This window comes from Rhinolophus sinicus, linkage group LG02 (genome assembly GCF_036562045.2).
Source record: "Rhinolophus sinicus isolate RSC01 linkage group LG02, ASM3656204v1, whole genome shotgun sequence".
NCBI classification, from domain to species: domain Eukaryota; kingdom Metazoa; phylum Chordata; class Mammalia; order Chiroptera; family Rhinolophidae; genus Rhinolophus; species Rhinolophus sinicus.
The window spans coordinates 168,727,011-168,740,363 of NC_133752.1; the positions used below are offsets into that span (position 1 = coordinate 168,727,011).

General features: G+C 34.7%; 1 protein-coding gene and 1 long non-coding RNA gene across 2 annotated transcripts; both read left to right on the forward strand.

Moving 5' to 3' along the window:
• The first annotated feature begins 351 nt into the window (after nucleotides 1-351).
• Nucleotides 352-3,057, forward strand: LOC141570132 (uncharacterized). The gene is made up of 3 exons (XR_012494039.1): nucleotides 352-573; nucleotides 915-997; nucleotides 2,117-3,057. It is a non-coding gene; the product is annotated as an uncharacterized LOC141570132 (long non-coding RNA).
• Nucleotides 3,058-3,218: 161 nt separating this feature from the next.
• On the forward strand, nucleotides 3,219-5,711 carry LOC141570027 (thymosin beta-4, Y-chromosomal-like). Its single transcript, XM_074324907.1, has 2 exons — nucleotides 3,219-3,234; nucleotides 3,697-5,711. Exons 1-2 carry the CDS (start codon nucleotides 3,219-3,221, stop codon nucleotides 3,879-3,881), a joined length of 201 nt encoding a protein of 66 aa, XP_074181008.1. The 3' UTR covers nucleotides 3,882-5,711.
• Nucleotides 5,712-13,353: the final 7,642 nt, after the last annotated feature.

A 13,353-nucleotide genomic window follows, 5' to 3' on the forward strand; every position in this document is an offset into this window, starting at 1 on the left:
GGAGACGTGGTTAGGGAAGAGTTCCTGGAGAAAGTGGCACCTGGGTTACGTCGTTAATTGACGTTGCCTCTACAAGGATTTCTTGACATTGGTAAATTACACCTTAAGCTGAATCTGCCCTCTTTCCTCCCTCCTTCAGCTGTTTGGTGTATTAGGTACAAGAGGTCTGGAGCCACGTGTGGCAGGAATCAATTGTTTACCCCTAACATCTCTTCTTCCCTATTAAATCATCCCAGATTTTTTTGTTGTTGTTGGATACATAGGTGCCTGAACTAAAGACGTATTTCCCAGGCACCCTTTTACCTAGATGTGAGCCTTTGGATTGGGTGCTGGTAAGTTGATGTAAATAGAGAAAGGTATGGTAGATGATGGGAACTTTGCTTAAAACATGGCTGGCAAATATTTAATCCTGCTTCTTTCCCTCTTCCTCAAGCTGCTGCTTGGAATGTGGATGGGATGGCTGCATTCCATTTGGGATGAAGAAGACAAAGGCCACACCTTAGGGATGGCAGAGCAAACACCTGGATATAGCCTGGGTCTCTAAGGACTTCAGGTAGCAGCACAAATGCGAAGGTAACAACTCTGAACTGCTTCCTTTAGACTTACAAGTGAAAGAGAAATTCAATTCTATCTTGATTAAGCTAATGCTATTTTGTGGGGGGGGGGGGAGGGGAGGAGGACATGCGGTGTTCTGCAACTCTCAGCCAAACCTAATCTAATCTGATATATCAAGTCTATCTTACTCATCAGCACTTAACACAATGCCTAGTATATGTCAGGTGCTCAATATTTTATGGATGGATGGATGGATGGATGGATGGATGGATGGATGGATGGACGGATTTTCACTCACGTCAAAATTAAATACACAAAATTTGCCTCATGCCTTAATAACTCCTGCTTTTTTTTTTTAGATGAACCAGATATTCTCATTGCTTACCTTGTTATTTACTGAGAGTGAGGCACGCCCTTACAGAAGCTGCTTTAACTCATTCTGGTAATTAGACTATTTCTTTCTTTTGTATCTTAATTTGAACTCTAACAGTCAAAAGTTAGTTGACCTTCCACATAGCCGTACCACTTTACTTGCTTTATTATACTACACATTGCCAATATGTTATCATATTATTGCAAACAGAAAGCAAACCTGACAGAAAACTTGAACCAAAATAGGTACTTTTGCCAACTGTGCACTGATGGACATATGTTGTGTTGTATTTATGTTCTGTATACCCAGTTCTCAGGGAGATGCTCAGAATACCAACCATGCCAATATGATCAAAATTCTTCTAAGCACATGCTCTGTTGAAAAGCCTTACTTAATTAGGGGCAAGACAGAGTTGTCAAGAAGATTTATATCATATAGTTTGTTCTACATACAACAAAGTCTAAATAGTAAATATTTTAGAAGAGATAAAAAAAAACTTTCAAATTATTCTAGTCCATTACCAAGGAGTGTGTTTTTATTACACTTTCTGAGATGCAACAAAAAGCATTAGACTCAGAGATCTAAGCTTTGTGTAACTTTAGTGCAGGTTATTTTTACTTTCCATCTCTTTGTAAAATGGCAGAATGTTTACTCACCATATTTCATTAAGTGTGTTGAAATAGCTTGAACTGCTTAGATATAAATGTTTTAAAATAAAGATGGCATTTTTCTAGAGTGCAGGAGAAAGGTAATTTAAATTAGTGTAATTTGCATGCTGTTCCCATCTCTGGGCAGCTTGCTATGATGTTTTCTCTATCGTCCATCACTTATTTTCAAAATGGTTACTCAAAAATAAAACTGGAGCAGCATTTGTTCCCTTCTGAATTAGTTGTATATGAGAATTGCCCTCTATGGAATTATTTGGGAATGGAGATGATTTGCTTTTAGAAACAGTTAAAAGAAAGAGAAAAAGGAAGAAAGGAAGGGGAGTGGATGGAGGAACCATAGTATACCATGATTCTACTTATTTATGAGTTAATACTTTTGAAGCTCGAATTGATTTTTCAAAGTCTCTTTTTTTCTCTGCTCAGTACCCTCATTATAGGACACTATGTTTGATAATTTTCAGACCAGAAGAATTTAACATCAGAAATGCCTTTCTGTCTTTCCATCCCCTCACACTTAAAGGTTAATGATTGGAGTGCTGCAAGAGTAAATATAACCCAATGCAATTATGAAGCAGAATCAGAAGGGAAAGGCTGAAGGAGAACACTGATGGAGATGGAAAAGGGTTGAATGATTCACAGAAGGAAGAATCTTCATCAAGCAATTAGAAGGGCTCCCAAAATTGTTCCAAGGTATTTATGTACCTAAACAGTAGCCTCTTGTATTGTATTCAGGAAAAACTCACTGAATCAGAATTGCTGTGGCTTGAACGGACCTCATTTTTTAAGCTTGTTTTACAGATGAGGAAGTAGAGGCAGTAATGCAACATAATTTGCAAGGTCCAAAGCAAAATGAAAATGTTGGGTCCCTTGTTCAAAATTATTAGGCATTCAAGATGGAGACAGCAGAACATGAAACCAGTCGTAGGATGCTTCTGAGTACAGGGCCTTATGTGACTGCACAGGCTGCATACCCATGAAGCCATTGCTGAGAAGTCATACAGGTTAAATTATTTGCCTATGATGAGTAAAACTGGTTAGGAGTAGAGCCAAACTCCTGATTCCTTGTTTAGTTTTTCGTTTTTTCCTCTGCATTCTATTATTTCTTTATATTCACTTCCTGTTTCGCTTAGAATAGTATATATTTATTCATTCATTCTTTGAATTAGTAAATAGACTATGTGGCAGGCACTATATTAAGAACGAAGCAAACAATTGTAAGACAGTTCTTTCCCTTAACTATCATTTAACACTTGGTGCAGAAAAAGGACTCCAGGAAAACACAATCCATTTCTGCAGAGGTTGTGGGGAAGGTGGCACTTGCATATACTACTAATGAGAGTTAAATAGGTATTAATTTTCCAGAGGGAAACTTGCCCATACAAGACAAATGTCTTAAAATGGGTCTCTCTCCCTCCCTCCTTTCATCTCTCCCTCCTTCCCTCCTTTCTCCCTCCCTCCCTCCCTCCCTCCCTCCCTCCCTCCCCTTCCTTCCTTCCTTCCTTCCTTCCTTCCCCTTTGGTCCAGAAATTACACTTCTTGGAATTTACCCTAAGACGATAATAAAAAATGTAGGCAAATTATACATATAGAGCTATTCGTCACAGTGATTATTTTTCTCATAAATGCCCAAGAATTTGAGTCTTGTTGGGCATATTTTGGTATGCCTATGTTGTTAACAAATGGCCATTTAAAATGTGGTTTTAGAAGACTATTAACATGGGAAATATTTATAATATATAACCAGTGAAAAAGGAAGGTTTAAAATAGTATTATAACATAATTTTTTGTTGGTAGAAAATATCTGTAACTAGGGGAGCAGGGAAGAATACATACCCAAATGTTAGCAGTGATTAACTTTTTGTAATTAGTTTTTCTGTTGGTATTTAGTTGTATTTTCCAAACATTTATTTATTGAGCATATTTTATTTTTATAATAAAACAAAAAGTTTAAGTTCTACCTATATTAGACTATGAAAATTTATGTTTTCTTAAATGCCTAGAGAAGAAGGGCAGCAATTCTACATTTTACCACAGGAAAAAAAATTAAGGATTAAATTTTTTATATAGAAGTTCATGATAGATTCCTCCACCGCCACTGAGCAGATCTGACTCCACTCGTTCGCGTGCCTTGCTCCGCTTCCTTTGCAACCAAGTCTGACAAACCCTATGTGGCTGAGATTGAGAAATTCGATAAGTCGAAATTGAAGACGACAGAAACGCAAGAGAAAAATCCACTGCTTTCAAAAGAAACGATTGAACAGGAGAAGCAAGCAGGCGAATCGTAATGGGTCACGCACCACCGCTATGCACTGTACGTTCCACAAGCATTGCATTCTTATTTTACTTCTTTTAGCTGTTTAGCTTTGTAAGATGCAAAGAGGTTGGATCAAGTTCAAATGACTGTGCTGCCCTTTTTCACATCAGAACTACGGACAACGAAGGCCGTGCCTGCCTCTCCCATCTGCCTGTATCGCTGGCAGGGAAGGAAAAGAACTTGCATGTTGGTGAAGGCAGAAGCTTGGTTGGAATGACGATGAAATCTAGAGAAAACACCAAGCTGGTCCAAGGTGTTCTGCAGACTGTAAAATACTGTTTCATCAGAGTGTCATTTGTTGTTGTTGTTAAAATGATATTAACTATTGGAATGCACAATTTTTTAAATGATGCAAATAAAAAGTTTTAAAACCTGAAAAAAAAGAAGTTCATGATAGACTAAACTAAATGTCCATTATAAACTTCGATAAATTGAAATATTCCCCTTATAGTTGAAAGAATTCTTACAGATCATATGATCTAATCTTCCAACTAATGTAGACATCAACTCTACAATATTCTTGATAAGCAATCCAAACTTATTGAATTTAGAGTTAGATTTATTTTATTCATGAAAAAGTGGATCTTAGCTAAATTATAACAGAGAAACCAACTTGGAATCAGAGCACGGATACTCTGTAACTACACTATGGATATTTCAGTGTAATTGTGTATGATAAAGGAGTGGGTGTATTACTGAATAGATGCTCTTTGAAAAATCCATTCAAATTAAATAACTGACTTTTGGCCACTGTTTTTGGTACTTAGTGTGTATTTAGCATCACCATTCACCAGAGACTGTTTTTAAACGCCTGGATAGAAAAATTAGGAGCACTTCTCTCAGAGCACTCTAATAGGGCTGATCTACCAGACCCTATCCATAAAAGTACCTAGGAGAAGGGTTTCATTCAGAAACTCACTCAGCAGATTCTTTTACATTTGTAACTATATATAAGTAAAAAAAACTGTCTTTATAATCATTACATTTTGTAAAGTGAACAAGCAACTTTCAAAAATGAACATGAAATTAAAGAAACCGGAAAAACACATATAGAAATGATACTGAAAAATGTCAAACTCGCAGAAACAGAATAGAATAGTCATTGCCAGGGGCTGAGGAGAAGGGGAAATAGGGAGAGGCTGGTAAAAGGGTACAAACTTTCAGTTGTAAGATCATTAGTTCTGAACATTTAATGGATAACATAGTGACTATAGTTGATAACACTGTATTAGATAATAGAAATTTGATCAGAGTAGAACTTAAATATCCTCCCCCACCTCCAAAAAAAAAGGTAAATGTGTGAGGTAATGATGTGTTAATTGTGCTAATTAACTTGACATCTTTCCATAGTGTGTGCATATATCAGTTCATCACATGTTACACTTGAAGTATCTTGCAATCTTATTTGTCAGTGATAGCTCTATAAAGCTGAAAAACATAATATGAATGGTCTAGTGTCATTTTTAAATCCTAATTGTACAAGGAAAAAATATGAAGAAAAAATATCTAGAGGATTGTAAGAAAATGTTAATAGTAATTACTGGGGAAAACCTTATAATAAAACTTCAGAATAACAAAATGATTTCTAAAAGGACAATTCCTTTAGAGCAATACTGAATGCAACCACTACTGGAAGGGAATTGGACAAATCACAGGAGTATGCTGCCTGAAGTGGCTATTGCTTTGGACCTGACCATTCCTTTACTATAAAATCCTATTTTCTATCCTTTTATTTTTAATTGGGTTGTTTCCTCCATTAGAAGAGGAAATATTGTTTTTGGTTTTGTCTTTTTGTCTGTATATAAATGCCATATAAATACTCTACCTTAGTGGATATATATATATATTTACTTTCAAAAGATGTCATTGATCATTGCTATACTTTTAGTGTCCATTGACTGGAAGGGAAAGTTATACATATATATATATATATATATATATATAATATTTCTAGTTGCCATATCTATGCTTCAGATGTCTCTGTCTCTCTGTCTCTCTGTCTCTCTGTCTGTCTCTCTGTCTCTCTGTCTGTCTGTCTGTCTCTCTCTCTCTCTCTCTATATATATATATATTTACTTTCAAAAGATGTCATTGATCATTGCTATACTTTTAATGTCCATTGACTGGAAGGGAAAATTTTATATATATATATGTTCCTAGTTGCCATATCTATGCTTCAGATTTCCAAGACAAATGGTTTGGGAACTACTGTTCTTTATCTTTTAGTGTTTGATACATAAGGTGGTTTACTACACTGTGTGATAATAAAGATGGTGGTAAAATTACTTTTCTTTAAAAATGACAACTACTAAAATAATCACAAAAATCTATGTTCTATAGCTTAGAGCATGCTTTCTTATTCTGGAAAATATTCTGAAAATTTTTGTTTACTACTGGTCTGTGAATTCTTTGAAACCCACAACAATTCCTATCATTGGTTATAATCATCTACTTGACCAACTTCATTACAATGCAGTTAGATTGAATTTTTGAGTAAGAATTACATTTGTTACTTTCCTTTCCCTTCAAATTTCCCTTTCTTCCTTCCTATATTTTCTTTCCATCTGGTTTGTGGACAGATCGACTGTTGATTAAAATTTAAACTAAAAAACTTGAATTTAAAAGGCTCTTTTTGTGCTTGTCTTTCAATTCTAATCGCATAATGCCAGCATTCCAGATACTAAGCATCACCAATGTTGCCTTCCTTTCATAACTGGGCCTGCCTGCCCTGCAAATAACCCTATTTCAAAATGAAGTGTTCCTCCTCCCTTACCATAAGAATATTTCCACATATGAAAATATATCTAGGGATTGATTGGTTCTTTTACCAATCACATTAGGTATGAATGACTGGTAATCTATCCTAAAACTCTAAAAAGAGATGGCTTAATAGAAAGAGCATGAAATTAGTAGAGTTTCAGGCAGGAAGGCAGATGTTTTTGGGTAGAGGAAACAATTTGATAGCTTGTGGATAAAACTAACAGGTCTACCCATTCACCAGTGTTCTGCCTAGGTTCAAGAATCTTATAGAAGAATTTACTTTTACTTGGCTTCTCCATACAACTGACCCAAGAATATACTACCAAGTGCATGTTTTAGATCGTTTCTTGTCCTTTCTGTAGACGCATGGTCAGCTCTGTTTCTTTGTTCTTTGGGGAGTTGTGCTGTTGCTCAGTTGACAACTGTCTTTAGCTTATATCCCCTTGGAATCCTTTTCCCAGATCCACCCCAGAAAAAGTCATCTCCAGCCCTGGCCCCAGTCCCAGCTTGGGTAGATTGAACCAGACCAACATATTTTTTTCTTGAACATTCAGCATAATGATCTGTCCCATCCATTAACCAATATTACTTAACATAAACACCACATTACATAGGGTTGTTGCTTACAATAAGGTCAGAAATATTCTGTTGGCTCCTCTCTTAAGGACTTTTTTTTTTAGTGCAAATACTCTAAATGTGAATAGCACTTTTAACTAATTTACACTGAGGTGTTAGTGATATATATATATATATATATATATATATATATATATATATATATATTTATTTTTTTTTTTTATTTTTTTTTTTTAATGGTTTTTATTCCTTAGAAGAAACTTGGGCAGGGAGATTAGAGAATGGAGGAGGGAGGATATGGAAAGGTAAAGGGAGAAGGAAAGAGGCAAAGAAAGAGGAGGGATAAGCATAATTGAAACTGATACTATCTAAAGACTTCATAATTTAGCCACTTCATGGTTTTTACTTTGGGGACATTTTAGAATAATATCCGGAGGAAGTTCAATAAGTTTATTCCTTAACTGATACTTCTATGAAACCCAAGGAGACCAATTGTGAATCTCAGGTTTCCAAATATAGAATTTTTCATAAGTATTGATCCAGACTTTTCATGGTATTTATTATAGAGATGCAAGCGTTCATACTCTTGATAAATAAAAAACAAAAACAAACAAATAAAAAACAAGTTTTCTATTCACATATCTCATGTACTCTGTGAACTGTTTCAAGTTTGTGAAATAATAAAAACTTTTCCTCAAAGTGTGACAATATTATTTATGCCTTAGGACATGTTAGATATAAGAAAACAGATTTTTTCTCAGCTATCTATAAAAAAGAAAGATTTCTTATAAAGAGTCAAGGTATCTCACAGAACTCAACAGCAAGAAATACAGTCAGATCTCCCAAGGGATGGGAATAGACAACTGAAAAGTCATAAGTGACCAAGGCAACAACTCTTGGTACATTTTTCCTTTCCCTCAATCTCATCCCCTCCCCCACTGCACATTCACCACGGTCTTTAATTTTCCTTATATCTCTGTTTCTAGTCTCTTTTGACAGAGCAGCTTTCTTCATTCCCCTTTTACATGGCACATCGTGTAGGGTTGCCAGATCGAGCAAATAAAAATACACGGTGCCTGTATTTTACCCCTTAACCCGAACATGATGCTTAGCCAATCCAGTGCTCTCATTTCCTGGGTCTATCTGGTCCACAACCAGAGCTAATTTACAGAAGTTTCTGTGTCCTCATTCAAAATTCAGGGGGTAGAATCTAATTAGTTCAGCAAGGGCCAGAGGTCAGCCCTAGCGGGTAAGGCAGTCACAGGGTCAATCTCTATAGGTGGGAAGCATTGTCAGAAAAGGAATAACTGCTGATGGGTCAACCCAAACTATTACCTAATCAATATAACTGTAGGCTATAAGTAAATCTTATTATACATTCAGAAGTTACTCTTACAAGTTTCTTGAGTTTATAGCCCAAGTTTTTTATTGGTCTTTGTATTTCCTGGTGTCGGCATCTGGTATTTCATACATACTGGTAAATTGGGTTAAACAAGAAAAATTCCAAAAGTTATTCTATTTCTCCATTAATTTGAATATCTGAAAATATGGACAAAGAGCAACTTTCCAGAAGTGGTGTTCTATGTTGTTAACCATGTTGCTTTTATGGATAACTTAATAAGGGATCAACTGGAGAATTTTGTTGACTTACTGTAGACAAGATGTAAAAAGCTCAGTGACTAAAAAGAAAAAGCTCAGTAAATATTTTCTCTTTGGCACATTTAACCAAATAGATACTTTTTAAAAGTACATACATTACCTTGGGAAGGTTTATATATAAGTCAATCTCTAAGAGGGGAATTATTTTTATTAAAATTCCAGATTAATTGCTTTTCTCCTAACATTTTTTTAAAACTTGTTATAATGGACCATTTCCCTTTTGTTTTCTTGCCTCTCTTTTAGCCATTTATAATACTCTTTACATGATGATTTAATCCTACTTTTCAGGTTGCTTTATGGGTGATAATAGCTAGTGACTTTTTATTTATTACGTATCAGTTATATTATGCTAACTAAATATGGGATAAAATCACCTGTATTATCAACATCTATAGCACTGATGGCTAAAAGTCATGGTATCATCAATCTATTCAGGGGATCATAATGTTATAGGAGACTGAGCATGGAGGGGAGGAAATTGAACCTGGATCACATGATCTGTCCTGAAGGACGTTTGGTCTGGGTTTAAACCCTAGCTCTCTTTACTATTTACTGTGATGCCTATGAGCCTGAGATACAAGCTATAAAGATAGCATTATTCAAAGAAAAATAATACTCCTGAAATGAATATTACTTTATAGACCATTTTTAAGGGCAAAACTATTCTTATTGCTAATTATTATTTTTTTAATGTATAATTTAAGATGCACAGAAAGCACACTATACTTGGGGGAAATATGACCCATAACCAAATATATATATATATATATATATATTTGGTTACCACATTGTTAAAAGTAGGAATCTTGGGGTGTCCTCTGTTTGATTTTCATTTGTGTCACTGTCTCATTCCTTATCCTCATTTTGTGGGAATTTCCAGAGAGAAGGAAGGACATAGCTATTAGTGCATCCTCTGCCTCACATAGAGACTTTAGTATCGGTATCTACTCTCTTTACATTTCATTTCCTTCCATGGGCTTAAGCCCGCTACTATTTATCGAAAATGAGAAATAGCTTATCCTCACAAAATGGTAGGAAAACAAAGTTTTGTCTGCTGTGGAAAGCTCTCCTCTTCTTGTAATAAGTTTGGAACATATTTGTCTTGTCTATGATGATTTTCAGGCCCTAACTGGAATTTGGGGGTGCTCAATAAATGACTACTCAATGGATAAATTGACTATTTGTAGCTTGGATGAATTATATTCTCATGAAGACAAGTAAATATCCTTTTGTTAATTAATTCATTTAAATAATAAAAATAATATTGAAAAGACTTTGACCTTGAAATTGTCTATGAATGCAATTCCCCAATATAAAGTAGCTGTAGAACAGAATAATAATATTAAATCAAACACTTCTCACTTGCCTTATTTGGGAACACTTGTAGATAACCATTTTGAATATTGATAAAATAATATTTTCTTTTGTATTAGTGATTTTATTGTATTTTTTATTATTTAAAGTTTTCAAGTCAGTTGAAATCATGTCTCACCAAACTGAATTGAATTTCAAGTCTACGGTGAACTTGGAAATGATTAACATTTACAAAGGAAAGACAAGCAGGCTCTTTCCAGTGAAGTTTTATGTTTACAAGTTGTGGAAAGATTGCTTATTTTAACCAGTGGGATTGATCTAGGGTGATGAACTTTTAAAACAAGATGGACTGTGGCCAATTTGACGTGGAGACACAGAAAATGAGTTATGAAAACAAAACATAGGCAGGATAGAGTTGCGTTGAGGGGCAGTTTTTAATATGGAATTTAAGCACTAGATATTATTCTATTTATTTTATTAGATTCATAGATTCTGTAGTTGGGACATTTTAAGAAGTTAATGTGTCAGGTTTGCTCATATACTTAATGAAGAGTCTATAATTGCCTGACATGTCATGATGTTTTATTTGTTTCATGCTGTTGCTCACCATCACCATCCAGGCTTATAGAATTCTGCCCCTTCTTTATAGTATTAGTTTTCTGTCCTTATGCCTGAAAAAATTATCTCTACTTTGTTGCTTTCTTTAGTGACGCGTCTTGCTTAGGTCCCAAGTTTCTGCCTAACTGGTTGGAGGAATACTTCTGGGCTTGCCACTGTAATTTGGTTAATCAGGTCCAGGTCATGGGAACAGAGCAATGATTCTGAGAATGATTTGCCCTCAGCTGAGGTCTGGCCACCCCAGAGAATAGACTTAACATTATGGGAGCCACAGCATCCTGTCTCAAAGCAGGAGACATGTAGCCCTCAGAAATTATTCTGGGGAAAAAATCTGAAAATTAACCTGAGAATGGGAGATGCTAGTGGGTAAGCCAAAACAAGATATCTGCCATGCTTAAATGGTAATTGCAATGGTTATATACCTTAGCTTAATTGTCTTGCTTTAGTTCAAATGAATGTAATATATTTTTTGCTTCTACTGCATAAGTAATCACATTCACATATCAGTCAAATCTTTTCTTTTGGATGCCATGAAAACTTTTTCTGTAGAATTTTACTAAATTGAGTTTTGGATTACAATTATACATTAATTAATCAAAACAATATTTCTCTAGCAGACAAATAGATACAACCTTAAAACAACAACAACTAAACTTACATTATAATAAAGGAAACATTTTGACATCCTCCAGAGATTTTTCTGGGTATTGAAAATGAAGACAAAACATTAGAATAATGGTATAATAACATAATAGCTCTATCTTTATATTTGCTCGCAGATGCAATGGACTTAGTAATAGCACAAATGTCTTTTCCCTCCCATACTTCAACATGCCACGGAGATTATGTCAAGTTACATCTAAGAACCACTTTTGTCCCATTTGAAGCAGAAAAAAAAAAGTCTCATAGAGGGTAATTAAAGTTTTTTTCCCCTTGCAAACTTTTTTCTTAAAGAATGACTTGTACACCCCAAAAGGACTGAGGGGACTATAAAGATTAATTACTTAAAATGAACAGTGTGTAACATGCAAATAAAACCACACAGTTGAGGTATAGTTCTTTGGATATTACAATTTCAAATATGCTTGTTTATATTCAGTTCAAAAGACTATTAAGATAAATCTTGCCATATGCACAAGATTCCTAATGACTGACTTATGATTGTTATAAACCCAGCTAGAACATAATATTTGGAAAATCTGGTCTTTATTGGGCAATATAGTCAAGGGTGGGAGTTGGTGTGGTAAGAAATGAGGTTCTCATAACATTCTCATGAAAGTTCAGTGGCCAGAGGGGGAAAGAAAAGTCTTTCGTGTCCTTATCATGTTTGCGCAATATTTAAAAAAAATTACTGCTCTAAAAATTGTGCAATAGAATGTAGTCATAGTTAGAGCTTTATAAGATTGCAATATTTAGGACACAGATGTCATTTAGTTATCTGTTGATTTACCTGTTCAGGCATGTCTTCGTTGTCCCTGAGTATTCATCAGAAGTTCTGGTATAACTACAACTAAGATTTTAAGTACTTGGTAATATACATGCATAGAATTTGTATGATTACTTCTTTTAGGTAAAAATAGAACAATAAGGTTTGTTTTAGAGTTATGTACATGAGTACAAAACAAATGGCTTCCAGGGTTAATTTTTTTAGCTGAAAAAAAATAAAAGAAATTAACTTTGCCAGTAAAAATCTATTTTTTTTCCACCAATGTTGATATTTAAAATATATTACCTGATCAAGCTTTATCAGAAACTTCAGTATATCCACTGCTGGTTCACTTATGGGTTGCACAGAAACTATTAGAATTTAAAATATGATAAACTTGTGACAATATCAAAACCCTTTCGCCTTCATTTGGTGATCTTTCAAGGAATATATATATATATATATATATATATATATATATATTATATCATCTATCATATGTCTGTCTACCTCTCTCTCTCTCATCCCCCCCTCCTCCTTCAACTCTTACTGACTTGGTGTTAAGGTTCCTAATATTGGATTATTTATAATACACAAAGAAAGTCAATAAGATAATTGAATACTAGTTCTGTATTGCAGAAACAGCCAAAAATCAAAATAAGGGTAGAGCATTTCTAGGAGCCTCTTTTCTTTCTGTCTGAATCTACCACACCCATCAGAAGAGGACAAAGTTCAGTGGGTGAATAAGCACAAGCTTCCCTGGAAACAATGGCTCACGGATTTTTTTCAAAGTGACTCTTTTGCCAACAAAATGCCACATACTCCATTCACTCCTTTTGCATAGTAAGTGCTTTTCTGAAGTTTACTTCATAAGTGATTCATAAGCCAGTCCCTTAATAACTTAATACTAACCAAAGCTAACAGCAGTTTAATGCTCCAAGAATATAAACACGAGGTCTGACAATTAAGTTCGCGAAGTGCTGCAACGATGTTGCTAACCTTTCTTTTTTTTTTTTGATATCAGAGGGATTATTCATTATGAATTTCTACCAACTTGACAAACTGGTACCCAGGTTTACTATTTGGAAGT